This window comes from Nycticebus coucang, chromosome 13 (genome assembly GCF_027406575.1).
Source record: "Nycticebus coucang isolate mNycCou1 chromosome 13, mNycCou1.pri, whole genome shotgun sequence".
Classification (NCBI taxonomy): domain Eukaryota; kingdom Metazoa; phylum Chordata; class Mammalia; order Primates; family Lorisidae; genus Nycticebus; species Nycticebus coucang.
This window is the reverse complement of record NC_069792.1, coordinates 16,687,370-16,700,318: the sequence shown is the minus strand read 5'-3', so window position 1 is coordinate 16,700,318 and position 12,949 is coordinate 16,687,370. Positions and strand designations below refer to the sequence as shown.

Genomic DNA, 12,949 nt, shown 5'->3' with positions numbered 1-12,949 from the left:
CAGAAGAAGAGTTAAAGATCTAGAAACCTCCTTTCTAGAAGCACAGCCCATCAAATCAGAAGCAGACAGTTTTCCTATAGCATTCCCCAAATGGAGCTGTAGATGTGCGTCTCTTCAACTAGTTTTCTAAATGCAGGCTGTCCGTTGTCACAGGAAGTGCTATGTCTTGGGAGTACTGATGTCCCATGAAGCCGAACAAAGGCAGAGAGTTACAAACTCCGATCTTCTCTGTCTGCCTTTGAGCTTGTCCTGCATTCTAGTATAGTCTGCAAAATGTTCAAGAAGGCAAAGGGTTGTTACCTCCATATTACATGTGTTGACATCGTGTTAACAGTGGATACACGTTCTAAGAAACGCGTCATTAGGTGACTTTGTCATCATGTGAACATCACGGAGTGTTCTTACACATCTAGGTGGTGTAGCCCACAACACACCCAGGCTACACAGTGGAGCCTGTTGCTCCTGGGCTACAAACCTATATAACATGACGCTGCACTGAATACTGTGGGCAAATGTAACCTAGTGGTACGATTTTCTATGTCTAAACATAGTAAAAGGCAATGTAAAAATATAGTATAAGAGATTAAAAAAAAAAAAAAGGTACACCTGTTTAGGGCAGCTTCATTATAATCTTATGGGACCGTTGTACTTGAAGTTCATCACTGACCACAAGGTGGTTGGTTATGCAGCACATTGCCGTATTTCTAAATTTCACACATTTTCCTTATGTGACAAAACAAACATACAACCATCGTTCAACGCTGTGCTCTATCCCTGTGAGGCTACAGATGATTTGATCGATATGACTTTGAGTCATAAAATGAAAATGGTAAGTTGACTGGGGAGACATTTCCCTCTGTCTCCGCTGTCAGAGGCAATTCAATCAGATCTACAGAGGACCACCCGAAGGGGGTGATACACTTCTGCTCAGAAGAAAAACTACTTTTCTTAGAGAAGCTTGACCAGGATTTCTGGGTATTCATGAACAGACTCACTCAGAAACACAAAATATTTTTTCCCTTTGATTTTTTTTTCTGTTTCTATGAAATGTCCTTTAACAGGAAAAGTTAATGATGGGTGGGTATGACCTCACTACGCAGACGAGCAAGGGGAGGTGAGGGGCTTGCGCCCAGAGCTGCGTGATGTGCAGATGTCACTCTTGACAACTTCTGTCATCTAGAAGCATTTCTTGTTGATGGGGATTATGGAGCATGCATTCTGTCAGGGGCTCTTGGCCATCTGTCACTGTGCACAGGACAGTTCCCGGTTACAGACAGTGTTTACTTGACCTGAACTGTGCATCTGTGCAACATTTTGAAAAAACATGAAAGCATTAAAAATCCAGGAGTAAAGATGTGGTAAAATTGGGACTCTCGTGCACTTTTGGTCAAAATGTAAAATAGTCCAGAGCAGATGTTGTAGAAAATGGTATAAAGGTTCCTCAAAAAACTAAACAAAGTTACCATATGATCCAGAAACTTCAGTTCTGAGTATATACTCAAAAGAATTAAAGGCAGGAACTCATGCCTTTGTTTTCACACCCATGTTCACAGCCACAGTATTCGCAACAGCCAAAAGGTAGAAGAAACCCAAGTGTCCATCCATGGAGAAATGGATAAACCAAATACGGTTCATACATACAATGGAATATTTTTAACCTTTAAAAAGGAAGGAAATCCCGAGACATGCTACACAATATGGATGATACTTAGGGACCTCATGTGAAGTGAAATAAGCCAGAAACAAAAGGACAGATCTGTAATACTGTGTGATCCACTTATATGAAGTATCAAGGGTAGTCAAATTCACAGAAACAGAAAGGAGGGCTCTGCTCCTATAGCTCAGTGGCTAGGGCGCCGGCCACATACACCCAGGCTGGGAGGTTTGAACCTGGCCCGGGCCTGCTAAACAACAATGGTAACTACAATCAAAAAATAGCCGGGTGTTGTGGTGGGCGCCTGTAGTCCCAGCTACTTGGGAGGCTGAGGCAAGAGAATTGCTTAAGCCCAAGAGTTTGAGGTTGCTGTGAGCTGTGATGCTACGGCACTCTACCCAGGGCGACATAATGAGACTCTGTCTCAAGAAGAAAAAAAAAAAGAAAGAAAGAAAGAGAAGAAACAAAGTAGAAACAGAAAGTAGAATGACGGTAAGAAGGGGCTGGAGTGAGAGGGAAGTGGAGAATTTTTGTTTAATGGGTAAGATGAAAATTTCTGTAAGTTGGTTGCACAACAATGTGAATAGATTTAATGCTACTGAACTATACAATTAGAAATGGCTAAGATGGTAAAATTTATGCTGTGTTTTTTATGACAATTTTGTTTTTAAAAAAATCAGGTGATATCACATTAAAATCTGGATTTTCAGTTTCTCTGGACAAAGCAGAAACGTAGCAACCCAGAACCTGCACAGAGAGCTGAGCAGTGTGGAGACGTGGGTGGAGGACGCTCCCTCCTGCTCCTGCAGGCCTGATAGTCCCTTTGTCTCCCCGGCTGCAAAGCTGCTTTCAGCTGCCGTTTGCCTGTTGCTGTGCTTAGAGGAGAATTCAGACAAAAGCAAAGTGTGTCTTGTGTTTATGCTTCTGCACACATCTTTCTGCTAGCTGGCCCGGCCTGCTTTTCCATTCATGTTACTTTAAGTTTGTAACTCTTAATAAGCTATTTTTTAATATGAAAGTGTCAAATGCTCAACAGAGACTTGATTTTTTTTTTTTTTTTTTTAGAGACAGAGTGTCACTTTATGGCCCTCGGTAGAGTGCCGTGGCATCACACGGCTCACAGCAACCTCTAACTCCTGGGCTTACGCTATTCTCTTGCCTCAGCCTCCTGAGCAGCTGGGACTACAGGCGCCCGCCACAACGCCCGGCTATTTTTTGGATGCAGTTTGGCTGGGGCTGGGTTTGAACCTGCCACCCTCAGCATATGGGGCTGGCGCCCTACTCACTGAGCCACAGGCACCGCCTGGAGACTTGATTTTTATACGAAATGTAATGAATTTTTAAAAAGCCAGAGTGTGTCTTATGGCAAGATTCTCAACAATGAGAGCATGGCCTTCAAAGTTCATTTGGGGACAGATGAGTCCCGGGCACTTCACCTGGGGCTTATGCAGACTGGGTGCAGTTCGGCTTGGCTTTAACACCAGTAGCCCCTTTTACCTGAATGCATTTTGTCCCACGTGAGATGCTGATAGCCTGGGTAGCTACGGTTACATTGTTTTTCTAGCGGGCACAAAGAAGAATGAGCTAATTTTCCTCAGTGACCACTGACGTCAGGCTGCCTCCATGGTGTGCTGGCGTCAGCCCTTCCCCAGACCACCATCCTCCGTACCACCCATGACCCAGCGCTGCATTAACGTTTACAAGTCTCACATTCCCTTCTCACAGGCTCAGCCACGTGACAGTTAGCCATCTGAGAAACTGCATTGCAATTGAGGCATTAATGGGCAACGATAGCTTAATGTATACCCCTGCCAGCTAACATTTTACCTAGGACTACCCATGCCTTATTCTGAGTGGTGACTAATGCCAGGCCATTGAGGAGATCTGGGGGGCAGTGAGGTAACCCCCACATTTGGACTGCCACCTCCTCAGTCTCTGAGTACCACAGTGCATGCCGATCAGAAATTCAATCGCACAGAGCATCTGCCTGGTTACCACTGCATACTATAAGCTGACTTTTCTAGGTCAATTCAAAATTGCCCACCCACACTGCAATCCATGTGCCTTGAAGGAATGTGAATAAAAAGGGTCAGGCCAGACTCATGGCAGATGAGTGGACAACCACCCAATATCTATCTCCCTTACACTTGCTGGACTGGATCAGAGAATCAAAGCCAGATGCCAGAACAGGCATGAGCAGGAATGTCAAGATCATGTTCAGAGTGCTTATTCCGAAAGACCAACTCCTGCTCCCCTGCTGAGCATTCCTGAACCTCAGACTCTTGGAAAACTTCAGCATTACAGATTTCTAATTGGAAAAGAGAGTATAGCCAAGAACCCAGTCAGTTAGTCACTAAGAAGAAACGGAGGCATTGTCTGTGGCTCACAGCCCAGGGTCTGAGCCTGGAAACTCCGTCAGGCAGCTCCGCCACCACGGGCATTTCCTTCACGGGAAGGCAGACCTTTCTGCCTGGGGCTGAGTAATCAAGATGGTAGGAATGAAGCCCAGAGCTGTGAAAATGTGGCATAGCCCCCGTGAATGCTAGAGGAAGCAGAAAATAGGAGCCCCATAAAGAGCTCTGGAAGGAAAACTCTCACTAACGTGTACTTTTTCTTGGGAGGATTTATAGCCCTATACACAGAGCGAATGAGGGGTGAGTGAAGGGAATAGATTTGGGGGCCATCAGCTGCTTCCTTCTTGCTAAGGTAAGATCAGAAACCAGAGTAATTTCCAGAGGCTTATCAGATAAAAAGAAATTAAACACACTCACTTTTTCTTAAACTGGAGGAAGAAGGAATGGTGTGTTCTGTTTGGTATGTTTCAAACATGCTATCTAGGAATTGAGGGCGTTAGAGTAGTGGGGAGCAGGTGACAAATGATGATGACACAGACTGGCAAAAACTTAAAGCCAGTCTTCTAATCAGCTGTAGTTCTGACAATTGTGTTCTCGCTCTTTCTAGAAAAAAAAAAACAAAAAAAACTGAATTGCAAAGAATTAGATCATTAATTCTTCACAGATGGGGGCTTCTTTACCCCGTGTTAGGCAAAGGGCCCAAACAAGGTTGTCCTCAATGGCATGTTCCTGTGCTAGTGGGTAGAGCACCAGCCACATACACCGAGGCTGGCAGGTTTGAACCCGGCCCAGACCAGCTAAACAACGACAACTGCAACAAAAAAATAGCCGGGTGTTGTGGCAGGCGCCTGTTAGTCCCAGCTACTAGAGAGGCTGAGGCAAAAGAATTGCTTAAGCCCAAGAGTTTGAGGTTGCTGTGAGCTGTGATGCCACAGCACTCTACCAAGGGCGACAACGTGAGACTCTGTCTCAAAAAACAAAAAACAAAAAGGTTATCCTCAAGTATCATTGGCCTGCGATGATATTATTTCACCCAATTTATATATGAGAAAATTCAGATGTGGGAAGTTTGAGGATCTCGCTCAAAGTAAGGTCAAGTGCTGGCTGAGAGTTAACAGTGACCACAAATCCAAAGTGTGGGAGACTCAGGGGACAGGCCAGCCCCCCAGGAAGGCAGATGGAGTGGCAGGTTGGTCTGCAGCAGGGAATGCAATTAAAGGGTTGGGTCCCTCTCGTCTGCCATGGACAGCCTCTTCCCTGCAAGCGCCCAGGTATCACTTCCATGCACTGTGTTAGCTGTGCCCAGCTGTCACAAGAGGTGAGGAGAAGGAGAGGATGTCTGGCCACACCGGTTTTCTCCTCAGTCCTCCTTATCCAGGCGAAGCGGGGCTTCACTCACTTTTCTTAGATGCTGGCATGGCTTCTATTCTGTGGCACGGCACTCTATGGAGGAGGACAAAAGATCAGAGAGCTGCACGTTCCCAGCTACTCTGTGACCCTGAGCAAGCCAGGCACCCTGTAGGACTCTCATTTGCCCCCACTCTAAAATAGGGACATCTGACCATTCCTGTGGTAGAGCGCAGTTGTGAGGTTTAAATGAGAAGATTTCTATGAAAGACTCTGGAAATGCTACAGAAATGTACATGAAGGAAAGACCCTTGTGGGGCCCTGGCTCCTTCAGATGCACTCACACAATGGTGGATTAATCTTCAACTCCACGGGCTATGCTGGGGGGAAAGGTGTGTCATGGAAATCACGGAGATACACAAATAAAGATAGAAAAAAATCACAGGGTGTACAACACTAATAAGGGTCTTAGGTCAAATTAGAATAACAAGCAATTTAAAAACACAGAAAGCAAAGCTCAAATAGCTATGTCATCATAATTCCCCCAGAGAGCTCTCCCCACACCCGAGTTCACAGAATCAGGCAGCTATAGACACAGGTTGCCAGGAGAAATGAATCCATTATACACATATGCTCACAATTTACATTGTGTTTCCTTCTTCCTGATGGATACATCCGTTTAGCTTAGCTTCCTATTAAAGGGACATTTACTCAGGATATTATTTGATCCTGAGAAATGTAGTTGGTAGTTTTAGTATTGATTTTCTATCAATTTTTTTTGGTCCTTCTAGTAAAACATCCAAATTTGGTCCTTCTAGTAAAACATCCAACTAATTACTGGGTCACTTTCCCAGGAAAGGGGAAAAAAAAGAAGCCTAGAAATTAAAATTGCAGTTGTAGGATACAAATGAGAAAGCATTACTAATGTTAATGTAGTGGTCTCATTAAACCTTACTTGTTAAGAAAAAAAACGTTCCTCTTTTCCACAGTTTTTTCCTGGGCAAAAATGTTTTTTCCTGGGAATGCATTTCACTCTCATAACTTCTTACAATTTCCAGGATTAGTAAGTCCTAGACAGTGTTTTGTAGTAAATGTAGGCCAGTCCTGAGCACTGATCAGTTTTCTATTTTTATCAAGTTGAAATTCCAGCACAGTCAGGGCACGGCTGGCATATCAGTGATTTGTGAGCGTGGATCTCCTAATTCGTGAAACAGGAAGCAATCACTCTCAGGAGAGATTTCTGTTTGAAAATAATTTGACACCCTGAAACCCTCAATTAAATTTAGAGAACACAGTTAAATTTTCATTCACTTCAGTTTGCTTTGGAAAATTAAATGGATCATTTCAAAGACCCTGGGACTTGTAGTCACACTCATGGGAAATCATGTTCCTGGTCTCTTGTTTTATTTTGTTTTTTACACTCTGTAATATCTCGTGATTAATCTTGCTCAGGGAAGTAGCTTCCCAGCCCTCTAGCCTCCTGCATCTCTTCCCTCTCCATCTCTCGAACAGCTAGAGTGGATGTTTGTGCTTGAAATCAGAAGGTACAGTTTGTAAAGGTATGGAAGTAAAGGTCATTTGCATACAAATGATTTTCTCTTTTTGCCTATTACACCTGGTGAAAGTGCAGAGCTCTGCTCTGGCCCTTGTTCATCCTGGCTTAGGAAAATAATATTTTCAAGGTGACTGAATTTTGGATGATGAGAAACTTCACCCAAGATCTCGGGACACACGTGTGGGTTTCTGAGAGCCTAGGAAAACCCTAGTCTTCAAGAGGTAAAAGATTCTTTGTGAGAAACCACAGGTCTCTCCGTCCCTCCTTCTTCCTCCCTTCCTCCTTCCATGTTTCTTCTCTTTTCCTTTCCTTCTCCCACTCTTTCTTGAATGTGTTTTATTTTCCTCTGGAGGCACCTTTATAATCTCACAGGACCTACACCTGCAGAGTCTGGGTTGGGGACTAAGATGGCCTGAGTATCCTTGGTGACACTTGGCTCACTGCAGCTGTCTATCGTCAGCCACTAACCTTGACCTCCACACATCCCTTCTGCTGTTTTAGAAGGGAGAACCCCAAGGTATGAGTGACCACATTGTCCCTGATGCTCTGTCTTAGAGCTAATGACATGTCAGAAAGAAATGTCTGGACAGGGAAGGGATCCTCCACACCTTCTTGCTGACAGTTGGGCCGGGAACCATTGGACCATCTCAGCCAAGAAGACAAGCCTATTGCTGGAAGCCACTGTCCCAAGACAGGCAGCCTCTGCAGTTCTGTGAAAACTGATTTAGATAGGACAAGGGATGACCAGGGATAGGTATGTGGTGAAAATGTAGGTAGACATTAGCTCACAAAGTAGTTGATATCAAAACTAAATAGAGGACCCACAGAATGGTGACAACTAACTGCCAGATTGTAAAGTTCAGCTCAGCCACTTAAAAGTATCAGGCACCTCAGCTGTCCTGTCCCCTGATTTTTGGTGATATATTACTGAGAGAGGAAGAGGCTTGAAGGGGCCAGGCTGTGAAGTCTTCCTCATGGCCTGCCATTTGGAAAAACACCTGAAGAACTGTGGGCACAGTTCTCCTCCAGCCACCCCCGAGCCCCTGTCTTTTTAGAAAAGTACCTTGAAAAATAGCATATGCAAATGAGGACCCTCCTATATCCACAGGAGCATGCAGACACAAAAAGAGGAGGGGTAGATAAGAAGTTGCGTCTCTAAAAACACCTGTCGTGGGGTCAAGTCTTCAAGAAAATAAACGATGCTAAATGTGAATGTACCTAAACAGAGGGTCAAAATACACGAGGCAAAAACTGATAGAACTCTGAGGAGAAATAGACAAATCCACAGTCACAGTCGAAGAGCTTAAAACTGAAAACACAGTCTTTATCAATTGATAAAACAAGTAAATAGAAAATCGGCAGAGAGATAGTGTACTTGAACAACACTGCCAATCAATTGACTTACTGATATTTATAGAGCATGTCACTCAACAATAGAGTCATGTTTTCAAGCGCACATGTAATAGTCGCCAGGGTGGATCATGCTCTTGACCGTAAAACAAATCTTAATAAGCTTAAAGGACTGGAAACATACAAAATATACTCTCTCTCTCCAATAGAATTAAACTGGCAGTTAAAGAGAAAGATATCTGGAAAATCTCCAAATATTGGAAAATTAAAGGCCACTCGTCTAAATAACTCAGGGATCAAAGAAAAAACCACAAAAATAAATTAGAAAATACAGGGTGGACACGAAGTTCATGTGCAATTTAGAATGTTAAACTATTTTAAATTGCACATGAACTTTTTGTCCACCCTGTATTTTTAATTAAATAAGACTATTAAACATAATAAAACTTGTAGGATACAGCTGAAGCAATGTCTGGAATAAAATTTATGGTGTTAAATCTATTAGCAAGCAAGAAAGATCTCAAATCAACAATCCAAGATTTCACCTTGAGACACTAGAAAGAGAAAAGAAAATTAAGCCCCAAGTAAGCACAAGGAAGAAAATAATATCACGAGTTCGAGACCAGTCTGAGCAAGAGCGAGACCCCACCTCTAAAAATAGCCAGTCTGTAGTCCCAGCTACTGTTGAGGCTGAGGCAAGAGGATTGCTTGAGCCCAGGAGTTTGAGTTTGCTGTGAGTTATGATGCCACAGCACACCACAGAGGGTGACATAGTGAGACCCTGTTCCTGGGGGGGGGGAATGGTGGGGAGAAGAATGCTAGTGTGGTTATACTTATATCACATAAAAGCTAAGACAAAAGATAAATCTAAGACAAAAATAGATGCTACTAGAGACAAAGGAACAGAAAAAAGAAAATAATAAAGAGAAGAAATGAATAAAGTAGAAAAACTGACCAAAAAAAGAAAAAAAAAATCAAGCAAACCAAAAAATCCAAAAGCTGGTTCTTGGAGAAAATCAGTAAAAATAATAAACAGTCAAAATAATCTTTAAACTAGATCACATTTGTAGACTTATATTATCTTATTTGGAGACTTCTATAAAGCTAGAATAATAAAAACAGTGTGTTATTGGCCGGAGGACAAACATATAAATCAATGGTACAAAATATGGAAGCTAGAAATAGACCCATACTTGTGTGATCAATTGAATTTCTACAAAGTTATCAAGGTAATTCACTGAGGGAAAGGATGGTCTTTTCAACAAATGGTGCTGGAATCAATGGATATTTTATAAAAAAACAAAAAAGCAAAAACCCAAACTCACATATACAAAAATTAACAAAATTATCTTAGACCTAATTTCAAAGGTAACACTGTAAAAACTCTCACAGAAAACATGACAGAAAATCTCTGCGATTTTGAGCTAAGCAAGGATTTCTTAAATAAGACACCAAAGAACAAATCATAAAGGCAAAAATGATAAATGAGATTTCATCAAAACTAAAAATGATTGCTCTTCAAAATACACTAAGAAAATGAAAAGGAAAGCCACAGATGAGGAGAAAATATTTGCAAAAGAATCCATCTGACAAGGAAGTTTTATTCAGAACATATAACTTCTAAGAAGACGGACAACCCAATAAAAAGTGGGCAAAAGATGTGAACAGTTACAAACTTTGCAAAAGAAAATATAAAAAGAGCCCATAAACATAAGATGCTAAATGTTAGTCCCCAGAAAATGCAAATTAAAGCCATGAGGAAATATCACATATAACCATCCCTCCAGAATGACTGAAATGTACAAGACTGACATTACCATGCCCTGGCTGGGATGCTGAGGAGCTAGAACCCTCTTCTGCTGACTGGTAGACCACAAAACTGAATAGCCACTATGGAAAACAGTTTGACAGTTTCTTATAAAGTTAAGAGTAAACTTACCATACAATGTAGCACTTCCACTCCTACATACTCAAGAGAAATGAAAACATATATTCCCACAGACTTCACGTGAGTATTCATGGCAGCTTTATTTCACACAGTCAAAGCTGCTACCATAAACATCCATCAAGTGGTGCAGAGATAAGTAAATTGTGGTGTACCCACACAGTAAAAGGAATGGAGATACTTATACATGCAACAAAATGAGTGAATCTCAAAAGCACTATGTTAAGGGAAGAAAAAGTCACCAAGGTCTACATATTTTCATTTATATGCTTTGAGACTGTAATAACAAGCAATCATATCAGTGGTCGGTGGAGTCCAGGATTCAGGGAAGGGATTAACTACAAAGGCAAACGAGGGTGATAGAAATTTTCTAGATCACAATTGTGGTATGTGTACAATGCTATGTATTTGTCAAAACTCACTGAACTGTACACGTAAGACAGGTAAATTTTAGTGTATATGTACCTCAGTAAAGCAGATTTTTTTTTTTCCCACAGTTTTTGGCTGGGGCTGGGTTTGAACCTGCCAGCTCCGGTATAGGGGCTGGCACCCTACTCCTTTAAGCCACAGGCACCGCCCAATAAAGCAGATTTTAGCACATTGACTGCCACACTAGAAAAAAAGTTTTTCTTTGGAGCAATGGTATTTTATTAGGTTGAGATAGGTCAGGAGATGTGTGAGTTATATATGCCTCACAAGGTCTGAGCTCAAAACTCACATAAGTTAAATACAATTCACATGGCAGTTAATGTGTTAAAAATCACATAACATCATTTCTTCACCCATCTGCTATTCTGTGATTGCCTCCAACGTCTGTATCCTATTTTAGCTCTGGGTAACAAGGTCTATAAATACCTTCTGGTGGAGTTTTCGTGAATTTTACGGACCATCATGGACTTTACAGAGTGCATGGAATCTAAAGGCGTAAAAACAGCTGTGTAAACCTTCAGCTAAATGAGCACCAAGAGAGAAAGTGGGAAAACAGTTCAGGAAATGGAGGCTTATGTAAGAGCTTCAAGACAAGAAATGCATTTTGAGAAATGCAATGGACTCTCTATTTCACTGAGAATCTATTGTAATTATTGTCACTTATAATGACTTATGCCAGGCCTAAGTCTACAACCCTCCCAATGAAAACATCCTGAAACAAATTATACAGTTCTTTCTTGGGACTCGGTTCTTCACTGCCCAATGCTGAGTAAATCCATGAATCTATTCATTGAGTAGTCCCTTTATTTTCCCAGGGAGAAAACTGAGGCTCAAAGAAATTAAACTTCCTCAGTCAGACATAGGAACAGCTCCAGGACTACAGCCAAAGTCCTTTCTCCTAAATTTACTGATCTCTCCACTGCCTTGAGCCCTAGCAGAATTTCTACCCAATTTGTCTATTTTCAGGCTTGAAGAATGAGATGTGAAAAGTAGATGTTCTATTCTTGAAACAACAAATAACTATGATATAGTAAAGCTTTAAGGGTCTCTTACCATCACAACTTCATGCTCTGGTGAAATACACGAGCTGTGGTTCTTTGTAGAGGCAGAAATTTAGGAGGTCTCAATGCCAAAGTCCCCATCGCCAGTGGGTGCATACATGTGTATGACGTGTTGAGGGGTGGGGGGGACCTCTGACCTTGAGGCAGCTGGTGTGTCCAGCTCAAGTATCACCCAGAGCAGCTGCCGAGTTAATCCACCAAAATCGGGAGATATTTCTCTGGAAGCCCCTGTTCCTTGCACAGGTCCCTTGAAGTGGTTTGGGAAATTCTTCCACATGAGGCCACTAAGCCACATTGGGAATGGAGGAGGGGAAACCAGGAGAGAGTTTTCTTGCTGCTGCTCTCATCTCTGTAAAAATTAAATTGCCACATACACTCCCAATAAAATGTCCAACTATTCATGAGGAGCGGTGAGGACCTTGGTTCTAGCCCTGTTTGGGATAATGGACATGTAAGCCTGAGATGCTGCTGTGTTAACACTCAGGTGTCATCTGCAGGTAGATGTAGCGCTGTGGGAAGGGGAGCGGCAGCCGATGGAGGCACATGGGACCAGAAATGCCTGCACAAGGCTGGAGAGACAACGCCCCGGAGACCGCTTTCCCAGGGGAGCCAATCTCCCCTGCCCACCTGACTATTGCTTTGTTTTCTAAGGTTGACTAGTGCATGGTATAATTTTTTCTTTTCTTTCTTTTTTTTTTTTTTTGTAGAGACAGAGTCTCACTTTATGGCCCTCGGTAGAGTGCCGTGGCATCACACAGTTCACAGCAACCTCCAATTCCTGGGCTTAAGCGATTCTCCTGCCTCAGCCTCCCGAGTAGCTGGGACTACAGGCGCCCACCACAACGCCCAGCTATTTTTTGGTTGCAGTCCAGCCGGGACTGGGTTTGAACCCGCCACCCTCCGTATATGGGGCTGGCGCCTTACCAACTGAGCCACAGGCGCCGCCTGGTATAATTTTTTCAAAATAAATTTTTAAATTGACAGATGAAGTAGATCAAATGTTATTTCTGCCAAACTCTCCTTGTATTGACTGAGCATACAGCAGGCATAGCCCCGAAGACTGGAAATGCAGATGGAAATTCTACAGCAAAGACCACTCAGCTATGGGGGGTTGCACAGTTTCAGGAGAGGGAGGAACAGGGTGTGGCAAGGCTCAAAGTATAAGCTGCAGAAGGGTGGGTGGAAACTGGGGCCTGTATGAGATTCAAATTCCTCCTGCGCCTGAACTTCAGCCTTGCTGAAAAATGTTGTCTC

General features: G+C 42.7%; 1 protein-coding gene across 6 annotated transcripts in view; it reads right to left on the bottom strand.

Annotated features, from left to right (window-relative positions):
* TRIM55 (tripartite motif containing 55) overlaps positions 1 to 12,949 on the bottom strand; it is a 47,131-nt gene that overhangs the window by 3,914 nt on the left and 30,268 nt on the right. For 2 of the 6 annotated variants that reach the window (XM_053559515.1, XM_053559513.1), the window contains one exon: positions 5,408 to 5,451. The exons of the other annotated variants lie outside the window; for them this stretch is intronic. In XM_053559515.1, coding sequence (XP_053415490.1) covers positions 5,413 to 5,451 — 39 coding nt within the window. In that variant the 3' untranslated portion in view covers positions 5,408 to 5,412. The remainder of the gene's footprint in view (positions 1 to 5,407; positions 5,452 to 12,949) is intronic. 6 annotated transcript variants of the gene reach the window in all.